Here is a 16,179-nt window from a genome sequence, read left to right on the forward strand (position 1 = left end):
GGGGGACAGTGAGCATAAAAAACTCACTACTCAAAGGGTTAATATAATAAATTCCCTTTGAAAAGACATTTGATATCTCCTGTAAAGCAGGTCAATATCACTTGTCACAAGTATAAAGTAACCATAAGAATATAAACAATAGACAACTCAACTGTTACCCAAGTCCCGGTAGAGGGTAGAGCTTCTCAAAGGGTCTGAGACCAGTGCCCACCTTCCTTGTTAAAGTGGGAGGCCAGCCAGCCACCCGGGCTGTGACTCAGCCCTTGCTCCAGCCTGTCCAATGCTGTAGATGCTCCCCGCCCGGGAGTCACTGAGTGGCTGCCTTGGTTATCAGCTCAACGGCCTGACCAGGCGGTGGCGCAGTGGATAGAGCATTGGACTGGGATGCAGAGGACCCAGGTTCGAGACCCCCGAGGTCTCCAGATTGAGCGCGGGCTCATCTGGTTTGAGCAAAAAAGCCCACCAGCTTGAACCCAAGGTCACTGGCTCCAGCGAGGGGTTACTTGGTCTGCTGAAGGCCCGCGGTCAAGGCACATATGAGAAAGCAATCAATGAACAACTAAGGTGTTGCAACGCGCAATGAAAAACTAATGATTGATGCTTCTCATCTCTCTCCGTTCCTGTCCGTCTGTCCCTGTCTATCCCTCTCTCTTTCTGAAAAAAAAAAAAAAAAGATTGCAGAAGGTTTTCAGCTCAGCTGTCCCAGCATCACAGTGCATATCTCCAAGTCACCCGCATTTTACTTAAGAATGGCCCCTCAAGCACAAGAGTCGCGAAGTTGACAAGGTGGATATGCCCCAGAGAAGCCATAAAGTGCTTCCTTTCAACGAAAAGGTATGTGTATAGGAAAAAAAAACACAGCATCTATAGCTTTTGGTGCTATCTGGGGTTTCAGGCAACCGCTGGTGGGGGGGGGGGTCGTCTACCTAAGAAACAAAGGGTAACAGGAGAAGCAGGCTGCACGGGACATTGAAAACCCAACTGCAGACCTTGAGGAAGCAGCAACAGCTAAAGCGCACCCTGTCAAAACTGGGAGGAAAAAAAAATGTATTCCCACCGATGCCCGTTCGTTATCTTGAAAGAGCGGAGAAAGTTAAGAGAGGAAAAACACATCAGCGAGCTAGTCAACCGAAATTCAAAGGCAACCAACAAAACAAACCCACAGGTAAAGAGGGAAAAGGAACACAGCATTAGGACACACATCTCAGAGCTGGTTCTTTGGCGGGGGGGGGGGGGGGGATAAACACAAAGACAGACGCACCTCTGGAAAACAAGGGGAGAGGAAGGAGGCGTCAGACACAGAAGCAGAAACAAAGAGGAAAATCCGCCAGCAGACGCAGAGCAGAGCGAGGGCGGGAGCATCAGCCGAGGGCCTGAGGCGGCCGCTCCACATCTGGGGGGCTGTCACGGCTGCTTCTGCGGTCTCGGCCACATGGCCCCCCTCAGAGCACAGAGCAGCCGCGAGAGCTCACGCCCTTCCGCACGGGGTTAAACTGAGTCTCCGCCGGGGGCTGGGACTGACCCGAGACCACAGGTGTTAAAAGAGGAATTCCCGGGACAGGAATCCAAATCTCTAGAATTTGGTACATTTAGAGTGAAGACAGCATCAGAGGAGAGGTCTTGGCCCTACAGCCAAAGAGGACTTTTATCTGCAAAATCTGAAGAACGGCTTTTATTTTGCAAAAGGTTGCTTATAACTCTCATGCCATCCATTTCACAGCTATTCCAAAGGGTGGATTTGGGGTGGGGTGGGGGTGGGGGTAGGGATTCCTGTAATTATCCCTGGTGAATGGAATCACGTCTGCTGAGAAGGCCGTACGTAGTCCAGAAGGGTGATGCGCTTCCCCAAACGTCACTCAGCATCCGTCCCGTTAGGAGAGCCAAACTCAAAACCTGACTTGTCAGCCGTCCGGGCCTTTGCCAGCCCTTGTATCGGGAGGCGGAATGGGATGTGTGTGTGCTTAGGCTCCGACGGAACGATGACCTGGAGCCAAACTCCAGCCCAGTCACTATGAGCTGTGCGCCCCTCACGCACTGCCTGACCTCTCTGGTCGCAGGACTAAGGCTCGCCCCAGAACTGCTGGGAGAATTAAAGGATCATTAAAGTGTAAGTGCAGAAGTACTTGGGACTTCCTCCTGAGCTGCTGTCCCTTATCTCCAAGCCATTCTGTAGACAAGCCCGGCACTGGGCCAGGAAGAGGGATGTGGCCCCTGCGGAGACAGCCCCGCGGGGCCACAGGCAGGAGGAGGAAGAGGATGGAGTGAGAGCAGAGGGACTCTGGTGACAGCATGTCTGTCCCGGACTCGACACACCGCCAGTGACGAGAATGGAGCACACACTCAGAACCTACCTGAATAAAAGCCCCCGTTCAAGACGGAGGGGAGACCCAGCCTTTGCGAGGGGACCCGTGCAAAGGACGCATGGTCCTGAGGACCGCTCTGCTTTGATTGACTCTCCCTTGTAACTGGAAAGGCCCTGAGACCGTCCAGAAGGGAGAGGACTGCTCTTAAAGAGGTCAGAGCAGCCCCTGACCCCCCACTCCCCCCAACCGAAAGCGCCAGGTCGGACCATGTTCTGACTCTTCCACCCGGACAGCCGGGAAACGAGCCGTTGCCAAGGAGACTGACTCAACTCTTTGCTGGGAATACTGGGCAAGGATTTTATTTATTAATTTTGCTCTAAGAAGACACCAGAGCAAAAGCCCCCCCAGAACAAAGGACACAGTTGGGCCGACCATGCCAGCCAAGACCCTGTACTCTGCGGCCGGGCCTGGCAGCCCCTCCCAGTGAGGGAGGGTCTTGTTCAGGAGTGTCAGCAGATGGCACATATCTTCTGGGTGAACTGTGAGAGGCACTCAGTGGCCACGGGGCCAGTCAGCCCAGGTAATTATGTAAAGTGGGGCCAGTGTGAGACACTAGGGAGTGGTGGGGACTGTGGCCCATAAAACATCCTGTCTAGGGAGAGTCATTCATTCTTTTTTTTTTTCCTCTCTCTTTCTCTCTTCAGCACAAGGATCAAATAAAACCTATCTGTGCGGCCAATCCAATCCCGCAGCCCTCCCCCCGGGGACTCTGCCTCAGCACTGCCCGTTTCGGAGGACGCGCCCGAAGCCCCGGCCGGCTGCCTTACCAGCCGTCCACGCCGGCCTTCTGCAGCTCCGAGATGCCGAACGACAGGGAGCCCATGAAGTCGTTGCGGCTGGTCAGGTCCCAGTCCCAGATCTCCACAGACAGCCGCCTGTCCTTGTCCGACTCCTTCAGCTGGCTGGAGAGACAGGGCGGGGCGACGTCAGCACGGGTCACCAGACCCCCGTGGCGGATGAGACACAGGCGAGAGGGCAGGGCCCGTGGGGAGGGACGTCTCGGGGTGACAGGGCGGGGCGACGTCAGCACGGGTCACCAGACGCCCCCCCACAGAGGATGAGACACAGGCGAGAGGACAGGGCCCGCGGGGAGGGACGTCTCGGGGTGACAGGGCGGGGCAGGAAATCCATTCGTCTCCATCCCCGACGACCCCCCCCCCCCCGGGGAGAGAGAGCTTTGTTCTGCGTGACTGTCCGGGGCCTCTCCAGGCCGAGGGCTCAGCCAGCGCTGAGAGGGCTCTTCTGGCTACTTCTGTGGCCTTCCTCAGGGCCTCAGAGGGCTCGAGGCGTTCTGGGCATGCTGCACACAGCAGCTATAAGCTACACGGGTGGCACTGAGGTCATGTGTGGGTGTCTGCACACGACACATGGGGGGATGGGACCAAGGACAGTCTTGCTGTGGCTGGCCCGGGGGGAGGGGGGCTGTACGTCCCGACGCAGCCCCTTGGCTGAGGCTAGGACAGGAACCCCAGGGGCCTCAGGTGGCTTGAGAGAGGAAAGAGGGGGTGAGGCCACCCTCAGGAAATCCTGCTTTGGGCCCGTGGCCCCTCAAGTCTGGCTGCCAAAGGCCGACTCTCACTCCGCCCTGGGTTGGCTGTGGGACTTGGGGCCCTTTCTCAAGCCCCCACTGGTAAAATGGGAGGAAATGACCAGCGGAGATAGGCCACTCCATACGGTGCTTGTCATGCACGATATATGGTCAGGAGACATCGGCCATCATCACATCACGGACACTGGCCAAGGTGTACCAAAAAGCCAAGATGATGGCTGTGTGTCCCCAGCACTGTGAGTGTCCTAACCACCACTGAACAGTACACTCGGGCTCCTGGAGCCCCGGCCAGGGGAGAGCTTCCACGGGCGCTCCCAGCAGGCTGCGAGCTCAGCATCTCCCATGCCTTCGGCCCGAGAGAGGTCAGCACGACACCCCGGGGGCGTGTGGGGACCCTGAGCCCCCCGCCACTCGCCTTTGCCTAGCAACGAACGCATCGCACGTTCTCCGTGCCACCCACTCCCCCACACCACACACATTCCCAGCGCGGTTAAAAAAAAAAGTAGGTCCCAGTGCCTCCTTGGCTTGCAACGCAGAAATGCAGATGGAAGGGAGGAAGAGAAGGAAGGAGAGAGCGAGGGAGGGTGGGAAGGACGGAGGGAAGGAAACAGCAGCCAGGGGAGGAATGCCCCGATCTCAGGGGTCCCCCCGGCCACCGCCCACCCCCAGGGGAGGGACGCCCCGATCTCAGGGGTCCCCCCGGCCACCGCCCACCCCCAGGGGAGGAACGCCCCGATCTCAGGGGCTCCCCCGTCTACCGCCCACCCCCAGGGGAGGGACGCCCCGATCTCAGGGGTCCCCCGTCTACCGCCCACCCCCAGGGGAGGAACGCCCCGATCTCAGGGGGCCCCCCCCGGCCACTGCCCACCCCCAGGGGAGGAATGCCCCATCTCAGGGGGCCCCCCCCGTCCACCGCCCACCCCCAGGGGAGGAACACCCCAATCTCAGGGGGCCCCCCCGTCCACCGCCCACCCCAGGGGAGGAATGCCCCGATCTCAGGGCCCCCCCCCCCGTCCACCGCCCACCCCCAGGGGAGGAACGCCCTGATCTCAGGGGGCCCCCCCGTCCACCGCCCACCCCCACCCCGTGCGGGGGGCTGCGATGATCCCGACTTACAATCTGAAGGTCTCGTTCCACTCGGGGTTGAGGGAGCACTTGATCGTCTTGGTCTTCTGTTTGCTCTCGCTCTTGGGGTCGGGGATGAGCTTCAGTTTCACGTAGGGGTCGGACAGGCCGTTGGGGTCCATGGGGACAAGGTTCTTAGCATCTCTTACTGAAAAAAGAAAGAGCGGTGTCTTCAGGAACAGTGAGTGCCCGGAATGTTCCAGCGCCGGCCAGCCATGGCCGTGCGCCCCACGGAAGGGCGTTCAGCCACCGCACTTACTTAAGCGGAATTTCAATGTATGAAACTGATAAGATTGGCTCTATACGGCGATAAAAATTGACTTCTGACTTTTCTTAATTCTCTCCCCACCCCACCCGCCGGCCAGGTGAAGGGTTAAGTTTCCCGAAGCTTGTTCTCCACAAAGGCTGCGAGGAAGACCGCCTTCTTTCATTCAGCACCACGTTTACAATGTGTCCAATGTTCCTCCCGGTTTGTAGCAAACACATTGTCAGCGCTTTACTTTCGGCCGAAGACCATTCCATTCCTCGGACGGGCCAGGTTTCGTGGGCCCGTTCCTCGGCGGGTCAGCATGCAGGCTGTTCCCACTGTCCGGCTCCTGTGAACAGTGCTGCTGGAAACATCCGTGTTCCCTGACACCAAAGGTCACGAAGCGGTATGATTCCACCGATACGGAACGCCCCGCCCAGGTGCATCTCATAAACAGAAAGCAGACTAGCAGTTGCCAAGTTACCATGGGCTGGGGGGGGGGGGGGGGGGCGGATGGAGAGTGGTTACTTAATGTCCATGGTCTCCCTTCCAGGCGATCAAAATGTCTGGGCTCTAGATAAAGATGATGGCTGTGCGCCCCCCAACACTGCGAGTGTACTAATCGTCACTGAACGGTACACACCGCAAAGGGTGATTTTATGTCACGTGAATTTTACCTCAATTCAAAAATTAAAAGCTAAAACAGAAAGAGTTATCCGCTAAAACCAAGGCACACCCATCACCCGCGTGTATAACACACACACACACACACCCAAGTACCCCAAGAGCCCAGAGAGAGCCTTGTGTGCCCCGCCCTCAGTCAGGAACACTCTGCATGAAGGAGGCTGCAGGACCTGCGGAGAGGAGGACGGAGGCAGAGGGGTCAGCAGGGCAGAGGCTGGCCGCAGCCAGGTGGACTAAGATATCAGCAGGCCGGAGGAACAGAAAGAAGCTTACTGGCCGTCAGTTCAAACACCAGTCACGTCAGTAGCCACGGGAGGGAAGGAAGGAGAGGAGAAAACGGACGTTGTACAGATCGAAGGATCCGGTGTCCGCCATCTCGGTTCATGACAGAAAAAGCCGAAGGGATGCATACAGTAGCGGATTGAATCAAACGATCTGCCAGAGGCTAATAATATACAGTGACTTCTTGCGGGCACGCAAAGAATGATTCAACCTCGGAAAATCTATTATTAAAAGAGTCGTCTTGATGCTTCCTGCTCCTCCCTCCCTCTCTCTCTCTCTCTCTCTCTCTCTCTCTACTCTCTCTCTAAAAATGAATTAATTAAAAAAATTAAAAAAAAAAAAAGAATCGTCATAGGCCCTGGCCAGCTGGCTCAGTGGTAGAGCGTCAGCCAGGCATGTGGAAGTCCTGGGTTCGATTCCCGGCCAGGGCACACAGGAGAAGCTCCCATCTGCTTCTCCACCCCTCCCCCTCTCCTTCCTCTCTGTCTCTCTCTTCCCCTCCCGCAGCCAAGGCTCCATTGGAGCAAAGTTGGCCCAGGTGCTGAGGATGGCTCTGTGGCCTCTGCCTCAGGCGCTAGAATGGCTCTGATTGTGGCAGAGCAATGCCCCAGATGGGCAGAGCATCGCCCCCTGGTGGGCATGCCGGGTGGATCCCGGTAGTGTGCAAGCTGGAGTCTGTCTGACTGCCTCCTTGCTTCTCACTTCAGAAAAAAAAAAAGTCGTCATATTTACAGTTCAAAGGAGAAAATGACAAGATGGTAGCCATTAGCTGGAAACAGCACATTCCATCCACAGGAGAGGCTATCTGAGACCACAGCACCAGCAGGGCATAGGATAATGCCAGCCCATCCCACTCGGGACAAGGACAGATGTCCACGACCTCCGCCATTCCTCACCGTGGTCTCTAACTGTCCCGTCAGCGTGGCGCAACCATGGAAACAGAAGAGGGCACGGTGGGGGGTAAGCACCCCCTTACTTCCTGCAGCTGTTGCTGACACCCCATCAGTCACCTCCGACAGGAATTCATCATTCCAAACCTGACACCATCTTCTCAGTTCAATTTCATGGACCCCCACGGTCTCACGGCACCCCTTAGTTTTCCAGCTGGTTAACTCTAGGACCCCAAAGCCACCAGACTCTCAGCACCAATCACCCCACTGAGCCCCGGAAGTTCTCTCTGCCTCTGCTCCCAGTCCCTCTTGCCTCGACTCCCTTCGTCCCAGATGAGACGTTACTGCATCGTCACCACTCCCTCGAAAACATCCTCAGTTCCCTTGCTCATCTGACTTTCCAGTTAAATCCAAATCTCTTCCCTTTATTTTTCTACATCCAAACAACTGACCATCGCTGGAGGAACGTGTGTGTGTGTGTGTGTGTGTGTGTGTATTCATCTCATGAATACATGAGATGACAAAGGGCTGGGTGGCTGTCCAATGAGTGACAAGGGACCGGAGGATGCAAACTGTCGTTTCCTCCACGCAGACGCTGGCAGATGGCACTTCCTCCCGTTTACCCGCAGGCTGAATTCACGCTCCATTCCAGCCTGCCCGGGGACGCCTCGTTCCTGCACCAGACGCAAGCGCGCTGCCCGCGATCCAGCCGAGTTCCATAAACGGATCCCTGCTATGTGTGTCTGCGTTCTGCTAGGCGCTGGGGTCACAGGGACAACAGAAGATGTTGGTCCTGTCCCCCAGGAAGACAGAAAACCAAAACGACTCAGAACAGAGTTGATCTCTAACGACACTGCGGCCAGGGTGCGCGGTGCTGTGGATATGGGACGATGGGGGTGGGGGGTGGGGAGGGGGGGGGTCCGCATCTGGCCCCCCCATGACTCCACATTTTTAGAATCTCAATTTGTTGCCCGATACAATGGAGATGAGACATAACTCACTGGGTTGTTATTATAAAAGAGGACAATCATATAAAGAACTGACACGTTGGGCACAGAACCCGGGACCTAGGAAACGGTCAGTAAATGCTAGCCGTATTACTGCCATTTCATTTTATTATTATTATCATTATTACTTACTCACAGCCTTCCTTTACTACACATGTCCCCTGTTACTATGATGTTACCGTTACCGAATAGACTCATATCCCACAGGACCTCCTGTGGTTTATCCCCTCGAGGATAACGCAGGGGACCTCTGCATCAGAACCCTCCTAGGGGTGCCTTTGAAACCCGTGAGTGCAGCTGAGTCACTCACAGGCCGTGAGACGGGATCCCGGGACCCCCCCCCCAACCCACCCCCACCCCACCCCCGCAGACAGACTCAGATTCAGGACGTCTAGCGTGAGGCACGCGCACCTGCTTCTTTAACAAGTTCTCCGGTGAGGCTCAGGCACACGGCACACGTTAAAGCAAAGCCTTTCACACATGAGAGAACCTCTCAGACCGTCTGTGCGTTTTCTCCAGAGAACACTGATTCTTCAACCGGTGTGCTACGAGATTTCTCAACTCTGCCACACCTGTGCCTGTTGTTCCGTCAGAGGCACGGACCTCTTTGTCCCTTAGAATGTCAAATAAAATAATGACAACGGCCAACGCCAACAAGAGCCGTCCGGTATACATAAGTCAAACCTATACCTAGGTTATGTCAGAGCAGCAATAGTAATAATATTCCAGTGTGCCGGAGAGTTTCGGTAGTTAGCGTATGTGAGACACGAGATTTAAAAAAAAAAAAGAAAAAGGTTGAACATCGCTGACACAGAATACAACCTCTTTTTCTTGAGTCTTCCAAGAAAACTCTCATGTGCCAGTTTCCAGGCTGGGATCCTGGAATGACACATCTATCACATAGTAAGCTGCAGAAAAAACACGACTTGAGATGCTCTGAGCTGCCAGGAACCTGTCCGGCTGACCGGCAACACAAAAATGCAAGTGGGAACAGCTCATCCCTCTCCTCTCTGCTGAGGCCCCGCCCCCTCCCCCCTGTAGGACCGACCCCCCCAGGACAGTCACGGGGACCACCTTCTCCTCGGCTCTCCCGGGGTGTTCCCTGCACAGTCAGGCTGTGCTGTGTTCTTGAGCCAACCCCACAACGAATGGTTTATGATGACCTGTCCTTGGGCATCTGAACCAAAGATCCCAGGTGGAGGCCGTGACCTGTCCCTCTCCCAGCCCTCACGGGGGTCCCTTCTTCTATGTCTGTCCTTTTTGGGTCCGTCCTCTACCAGGGCCAAAAACTCCTGTGAAAAGTAACGGACTGCAGTTGTCCCCGGGACCTGGTGGCGTTCACACCGCCAAGACCCGCGCGGCCACGATACCTGCTGTCTCATGAGCAGCTGACAGCAGCTGCAGGCTGAGCCAAAGGCCTGTCCCTCCTCCAGCTTTTCAAAGTCAAGTCACGTCACGCGTCCCAGCGGCGAGAGAGCCGCGCATGGATCGAGGGAGCGTCCCTCTCGGTCACACTTTGGCGAGATGGACTTTGATTTATTTTTCTTGATATGCGCTTCTTGACGCTCTTGGTTGAAATCCAGCCGGCCAGCTCAGATGGTAACAAAACGCTTCACACAAAACTGACGTAGCCACCTTCCTCCCACCCCTGTCCCAGCCCCTAGCACTGGCGGACGTTCGTTCGCTCCATGGACAAGAGACAAGTGTCCTAATCCAGGGAAGCCTGTGCCCCTCGGACGTGACGCTGGGTGGAAGGGCTGTCCCCATCCAACGGTCTTCAGAGCAAACAGGGCCTCTGCCTTCTGGTCAGAGCGACCTAGGACAGCGGTGCAGCCCCAAAAAGATGTCCCTAATGTTAAGGAGTTTCCTAAGGAACGTTCTCCACCGAGAGAAATTCCCTAGTCTCCGCCCCCGACCCCCAATTCCACTTCCTACTGGGAAAGTCTGGATAAGCACGCTGCTGTAACGCCTTTGTCTCACACGGGGTGAACCCAGGGCTCCCCCTCACTGATTCCTTTGGAAGGTGTGTCAGGAGACGTCACTGGTCCTCACCATGTGTCCTAAGAACATAACGTTATTCAAAGCAACACCCACCAACACTCGGTTGCGTTTGAAGATGTTTGCAACACGGTTGCGTTTGAAGATGTTTGCAACACGGTAAGAAGTAAGAAGTAAGACACACCCCGAGTGCCCTCCACCGGGGAAGGGCCACACAGTCTGTAGCAGACCCACACAGTCCAACACCGTGCACCAGTTAATAACTCTGGGCTACCGAGAGGCACGAACATGTTGAGGAATGTACCAAGAGGAAGACAGGTGATGACAATATAACTCATGCCTCTTTGTTTAAGAAGAAGGCCCGAGGCCCTGGCCAGCGAGTTCAGTAAGTGAGAATGTCACCTCGCGACACCAAGGTGAGGTTATGGATTCGACCCCCCAGTCGGGGCACACAGGGAAGGGCCAATGAATGCACAACTAAGTGGAAGAATAAAGGAATGATTTCCTCTCCCTCCCTCTCCCTCTCTCTCTCTCCCTCTCTCTGTAAAATCAACCAATAAATTTTTTAAGTTTTATTTTATTTTATTTTTTTTAAGAAAAAGGTCTGAGGAGAGATCAGTGGTTCCGTGGACGAATCTGGGATGTGGGACTAGCTGCTCTATTTCCCGACTGGCGTGCTTGTCCTGTGCATGTTGTCAGAGCACGTCCCTGTCCTCGGGAAAGACGCACTCAAGCCCGCAGGCGTGGATGGGAACCATCATTCCCACAGAGACAGACCAGAAAAAGAATATAGACACACATATAAAAATGTTTCTTAGAGAGGCTGAGACGCCGCAGGGGGCACAATATCAACAATTGGTTAGTACAGATGTTCCTTGTACTCTTCTTGAAACTTTTTTTTTTCCTAATTTGGAGACTATGTCAAAATAAAAAGCTTTTAGAAGTTAGATCCTGCAAATCTTCGAGAAAGTTACCATAACATTTTTTTTTCCTACAAGGTTTTATATGAATGTCGATATACAGAAAAGGATATGGAAGGACACACCCCCAAATTGACTTCAAGTCACGGTGATGTCTGAGGATGAGGTGCAGGGCCTTGGTTTCGGGGGGTTGTGGGCAAGAAAGCCGTGAGCCTTATCTCACACGTTGTGAATTTATTACGAAGGAAATGCATTATTTATCGTGTAGTAATACTTTTTAAGAACTCGGTGTGCATACTTCTGTTCTCCCAGCATCCATTGCCTGGCCTTCAGGGGCCCCGTTCTGATTCTCACGGAACAACTGGGTCTGCAGAGTGAGCCTTAAAACCTCACGGTCCGCGCCTGACCTGGGGCGGCGTGGTGGATAATAAAGTGTGGACCTGGCACGCCGAGGTCGCCGGTTCAAAACCCTGGGCTTGCCCGGTCAAGGCACCTATGAGCAGCAACGAACAATAACAGTGAAGCAGCTAGACTTCACCATCCCCTTCCTTTCTCGATAAAATCAATAAATAAAACCTTAAAAAAACACTACGGTCCACATCCCTGAACCCTTGGTGAATGACGCGGAGACCCAGGGTGGCCTCGTGGCGGCCGGTCGCACACCCTCGGCGCGCAGCCCAGGGTCGCAGCAGCAGGGCTGGAGCAGGAGAGACTAGACACGTGAGAAATGCCACCTCCTTCTCTTCCAGTGACCTCCTGGGGGCTGACCGCTGACCCTGGCCTTTGGCGAACCCCAAACCCCTCCCCACCGCCCTGCCACACCGCCTTGATCGGTATCCCCTTGACTCCCGTTTATTTATTTTAGCCCCAAGGTTCTCTGACGCGGCGGCTTTCGTGAGCACCGGATCCATCCCAGCCCCTCTAACTGGCCATCCCCGATGACCTCATCTGATCAGCTGTGATGACAGAGCCAGCCTGGGACCTCCGGGCAGCCCCACGGGCAGCATCGATGTCACCCTGAGCACGTCGGGGCCAGCAGCTCCTAGAACAGCTGGCTCCCTGTCACTGTTGGCAGTGACACAGCTGCCACGCGTCTGATTATCGCTGTTGAGACAGACTCCCAGCTGGGAAAGTCTCAGAGTCTGTCTAGAAGACAGTCTGTGAGGCCACGGCCAGGGAGTGGATGGTAAAGGGCTGGGACTGATGAGTCAGGAACTGAATTAGCAGCAGTTAGACTGTGGCGTCAGGAAGACCTGGGTTTGAATCCTGCTTCTGCTCTAACTAGGTGATCTTATTTTCATTACTATTATTATTAAGTGAAAGGCGGGAGGCAGGGAGACAGAGACAGACTCCCACATGAGCCCCAACTGGGATCCACCCAGCAAACCCCCTTCGGGCCGATGCTCTGTCCATGTGGGGCCGCTGTCCCATTGTTCAGCAACCAAGCTATTTCAGTACCTGAGGCAGAGGCCATGGAGCCATCCTCAGTGCTTGGGGCCAACTTGCTCAAACCATTTGAGCCATGGTTGTGGGAGGAGAGGAGAGAGAGAGCAAGAGAGAGAGAAGGGGAAGTGGAGGAGAAGCAGATGGGTGCTTCTTCTGTGTGCCCTGACCAGGAATCAAACCTGGGACTTCCACACGCTGGGCTGACACTCTACCACTGAGCCGACCGGCCAGGGCCAGTTTAACTAGGTGATCTTAGTCAAAAAGACATCTTCGAGGCTCAGTTCCTGTCTCTGAAAATACTGGTAAGCCACGCACAATGCAAGGGGTTGCTGGGTGGCCATACCACCAGTGTATCCAGGACAACAGCCTCCGTCTCTCTGTCTGTTATCCTCTGCTCTGCAGGGTCCCAGTTTGGACCAATACCCTAACCAGAGAGGGCATCAGCGTGAACGGAGGCTGCTGAAGCACACGGCAGAGGCTTTACCAAACGTGATTTCCTTTTTCCTTTGAGGGACTTTAGCTCAAATGATCTACGGCTACCAAGGTACAGTTCAAGGCTCCAGGAGGGTCAGTCTGCCGTGATCTCACACAAACGAGCTGGAAGAGGCATTCTGGAGTCAGGTGGGACAGATCCACGCCTCGTCACTCTGGCCCCTCTCTGTGCCGATCCAGCCGCCTGCAGTCTCACCTGCCGCCCAATCATCCCTCATCTTTCAATCAGAGTTGACAGGCAGTATTATTTTATATGAGTTCCAGGTGTGCAACGTAGTGGCTAGACCATCATACCATTCATAAAATGACCCCTCGGACAGTTCCAGGACCCACCTGGTGCCACGCGTCGTGAATACCACCACGGTCGACGATACTCCCTCCACCGCACCTGACGTCCTGTGACGACGCGGTGACTGCTGATTGGCTCTTCTTCATGCCGTCCCCTCTGTCATCCAACCTCCCGACCTCCGCCCATCAGGCAACCCTTAGTTTGCTCTTTATGTCTGAGTCTGTTTCTCTTTTTTTTGTCCCATTATTTTGGGGGAGGGGGGTGTTGGTTTTTTTTAGAGTCAACATACAAGTGAAATCACACGGTCTTTGTCTTTCTGCGTGTGACTTATCCAGCATAACGCCTTCTAGGTCCATCCAGGTTGTCACAAAGGGCACGGTGTCCTTCTTCTTTCTGGCCGGGCAGTATCCCATTGCATTAATGTACCACTTATCCATTCATCTATCGATGGACACTGGGGTGGCCTCTTCCACGCCCTGGCGATTGTACATGACGCTGCAATGAACATGGATTGGGGAGCGTATATCTTTTCGAATTAGTGTTTTGGATTTCTTTGGATAAATACCCAGAAGTGAAATTTCTGGGTCATACAGCAGTTCCATTTTTAATTTATTAAGGAGTCTCCACACTGATTTCCACAGGGGCTGCACCAGTCTGCATTTTCACCAACAGTGCGCAAGGGTTCCCTTTTCTCCACGTCCTCGCCAGCGCTCGTTAACACAGTTATCTTTTATCCTTTTACTTTCCTGCTCCCTTTATAAACAATTTTTTTTTCTTTTTACCTAATCTAGCCCCCTGATCCCTAAATGCTTTCTCTTCCTTCCTAACCCTGCCCATACTTTCGGAAAAGCCCTCAAATCGCTTCTGGACAGAAACATGAAATGTCTTTACCCTCCTGTCTTTTCAGCAATACCCTGTCTGCACACCTCTGACCTCTGTGATTACGACAGAGAGTCGCCCCCAGAGAAAAGAGTCACACATAGCAGCTTGATGCCGCTGCTCACGAACGGTGTCCAGCCACAGCTGGGCCCTCCTCCCTGCCTGTCAGCCCGATGGGGGTCCCTAGTCAACACCCCCATTCCCCAAGAAGCAATTTCAAGAGCTGATCACGTCTAAGCTCCCACCTGCTCTCCACTCCCTCTCGCTCATAGTACCTGCTTGTGGTATCAATGTTTACTTCTGTGAGGTTTTCACCAGAAAATGGGGGCTGAGCAACTTCAGGGGCATTTGGGGGGAGGATTTAATCAAGTTTCCCTTGCAAGCTAATATATCACCAGTTTTGTGGATACTAAACTAAACAGTTTTATGGATTTTAGTATCACTTCAGATTCATTTTTGAAATATACCGTGATTTTTGTGAGTAGTATAGAAAAGAAGGTGATTCTCATATTGAAAGGTCCAAGCTTCAAGATAGAGACAGTTAGTACTTTTTTTATTTTAGGTGAGGGGAAGGGAGACAGTGAGGCAGACTCCCACACGCACCCCAACCAGAATCTACCTGGAAACCCCATCTGGGGCCAATGCTCGAGTATCAAGCTGTTTTTAGCACCTGAGGCTGATGTGCTCCAACCAAGCTATCCTCAGCACCTAGGGCCACTCGTGAACCAATGTAGCCACTGGCTGCAGGAGGGGAAGAGGAAGGTGTTGGGGAGAGAAGCAGATGGTCGCTTCTCCTGTGTGCTCTGACTAGGAATCAAACCCAGGACGTCCAATTTGCCTGGCCGAGGCTCTACCACTGTGCCACCAGCTAGCGCCATGGTACTCACTTTAATTATATTATTTAACTTACTATATCCACATTTTTGCCAATCTTATCTGTCAAAGACCGACCAAGTATATTTTAAAAACCTCCTGTTACGGTTTTGCCATAAATTTCTCCTTTCATTTCTGGCAGATTTTGCTTTGTGTGTTTTCTGACCCTGTGTTATCGAGGTTCGTGCCTGCCTTTTCGTCTGAGATTTTTACCTTTCCTAATTAAAAGATTCTTATTATACAGTTTATCGTTTGTCTTGAAGTCTCCTCTGCATGCAGGTTCCTCTCCATTTGCCGGGGTCTCTTCTCCGGGAACGTCTGGTATCCGTGTGCGTGCGGAGAGAGGCTGCTTCTCCTCTACAGCTGCCGGTTTCCTCATCACCATATTCCTTCTTCATTCCCTGTCCTCTGCGCCTTCACTCAGCTCGTCTCCCTATTACCAGTGACATGCTCCGCGGTGGGCACGCCTCTGTGGACTGTCTCCATGCGTCTTCACTTGTTTTAGTGCTTTAGGCGACTTCCCGGGGTCCCTCCTGCTTACGCCTGCCTCGCCCACTCCGTTTCCATCTCCGTCTGCTGCCTCCTTCTCCTGCACGCCAGCTCTCTCCACCTGTCCCTGCCTGTCCCTCTCTCTCCATCAGTCCTTCCGTCCGTCCCTCTTTCCCTCCCTACCTCTTATCTTCCCCCTCTCTTTTATTGGCTCATTTTCCCGCCTGTGGCAGTTATTGACTTTTTAAATCAGCATGCATGCAGTGTCACTGACTTTTTATTTTAGTGTTGTGCACAGCCCTTTCCATTTTAACCCACGCCCACACGCCCAGGCTCCTGTCACCACCGCCAGACCAGGAGACAGAACTGTTCTGTCACTCCGGGAAAATCACCAGGGCCGCCTCTCTGCGGTCGCGAGCTCCGCCCACCCTCAGCCCCGGGCCACCGCCGGCTGACCTAGCTCCCGTCACCACGGTGTGGGCCTCTCTGGAATGCTCTGTCAACGGCCTCATGCAGCGCGGATTCTCCTGAGACTGACTTCCCTCCCTCGGGGTAACCACGCCTCTGAGAGCCGTCCACGTGGTGCGAGGGAACAGCTCGCCCCTTTCTATCCACAAGCAGCATCCCGCGGTCTGGATGCCCCGGT

General features: G+C 54.2%; 1 protein-coding gene across 2 annotated transcripts in view; it reads right to left on the reverse strand.

Moving 5' to 3' along the window:
• Nucleotides 1-16,179, reverse strand: part of PRKCB (protein kinase C beta) — a 318,005-nt gene that overhangs the window by 93,260 nt on the left and 208,566 nt on the right. For both annotated transcript variants that reach the window (XM_066275842.1, XM_066275841.1), the window contains exons 6-7: nucleotides 5,029-5,185; nucleotides 3,131-3,265 (exon numbers count right to left, since the gene is read on the reverse strand). In XM_066275842.1, coding sequence (XP_066131939.1) covers nucleotides 3,131-3,265; nucleotides 5,029-5,185 — 292 coding nt within the window. The remainder of the gene's footprint in view (nucleotides 1-3,130; nucleotides 3,266-5,028; nucleotides 5,186-16,179) is intronic.

Source organism: Saccopteryx bilineata, chromosome 4, assembly GCF_036850765.1.
Source record: "Saccopteryx bilineata isolate mSacBil1 chromosome 4, mSacBil1_pri_phased_curated, whole genome shotgun sequence".
Classification (NCBI taxonomy): domain Eukaryota; kingdom Metazoa; phylum Chordata; class Mammalia; order Chiroptera; family Emballonuridae; genus Saccopteryx; species Saccopteryx bilineata.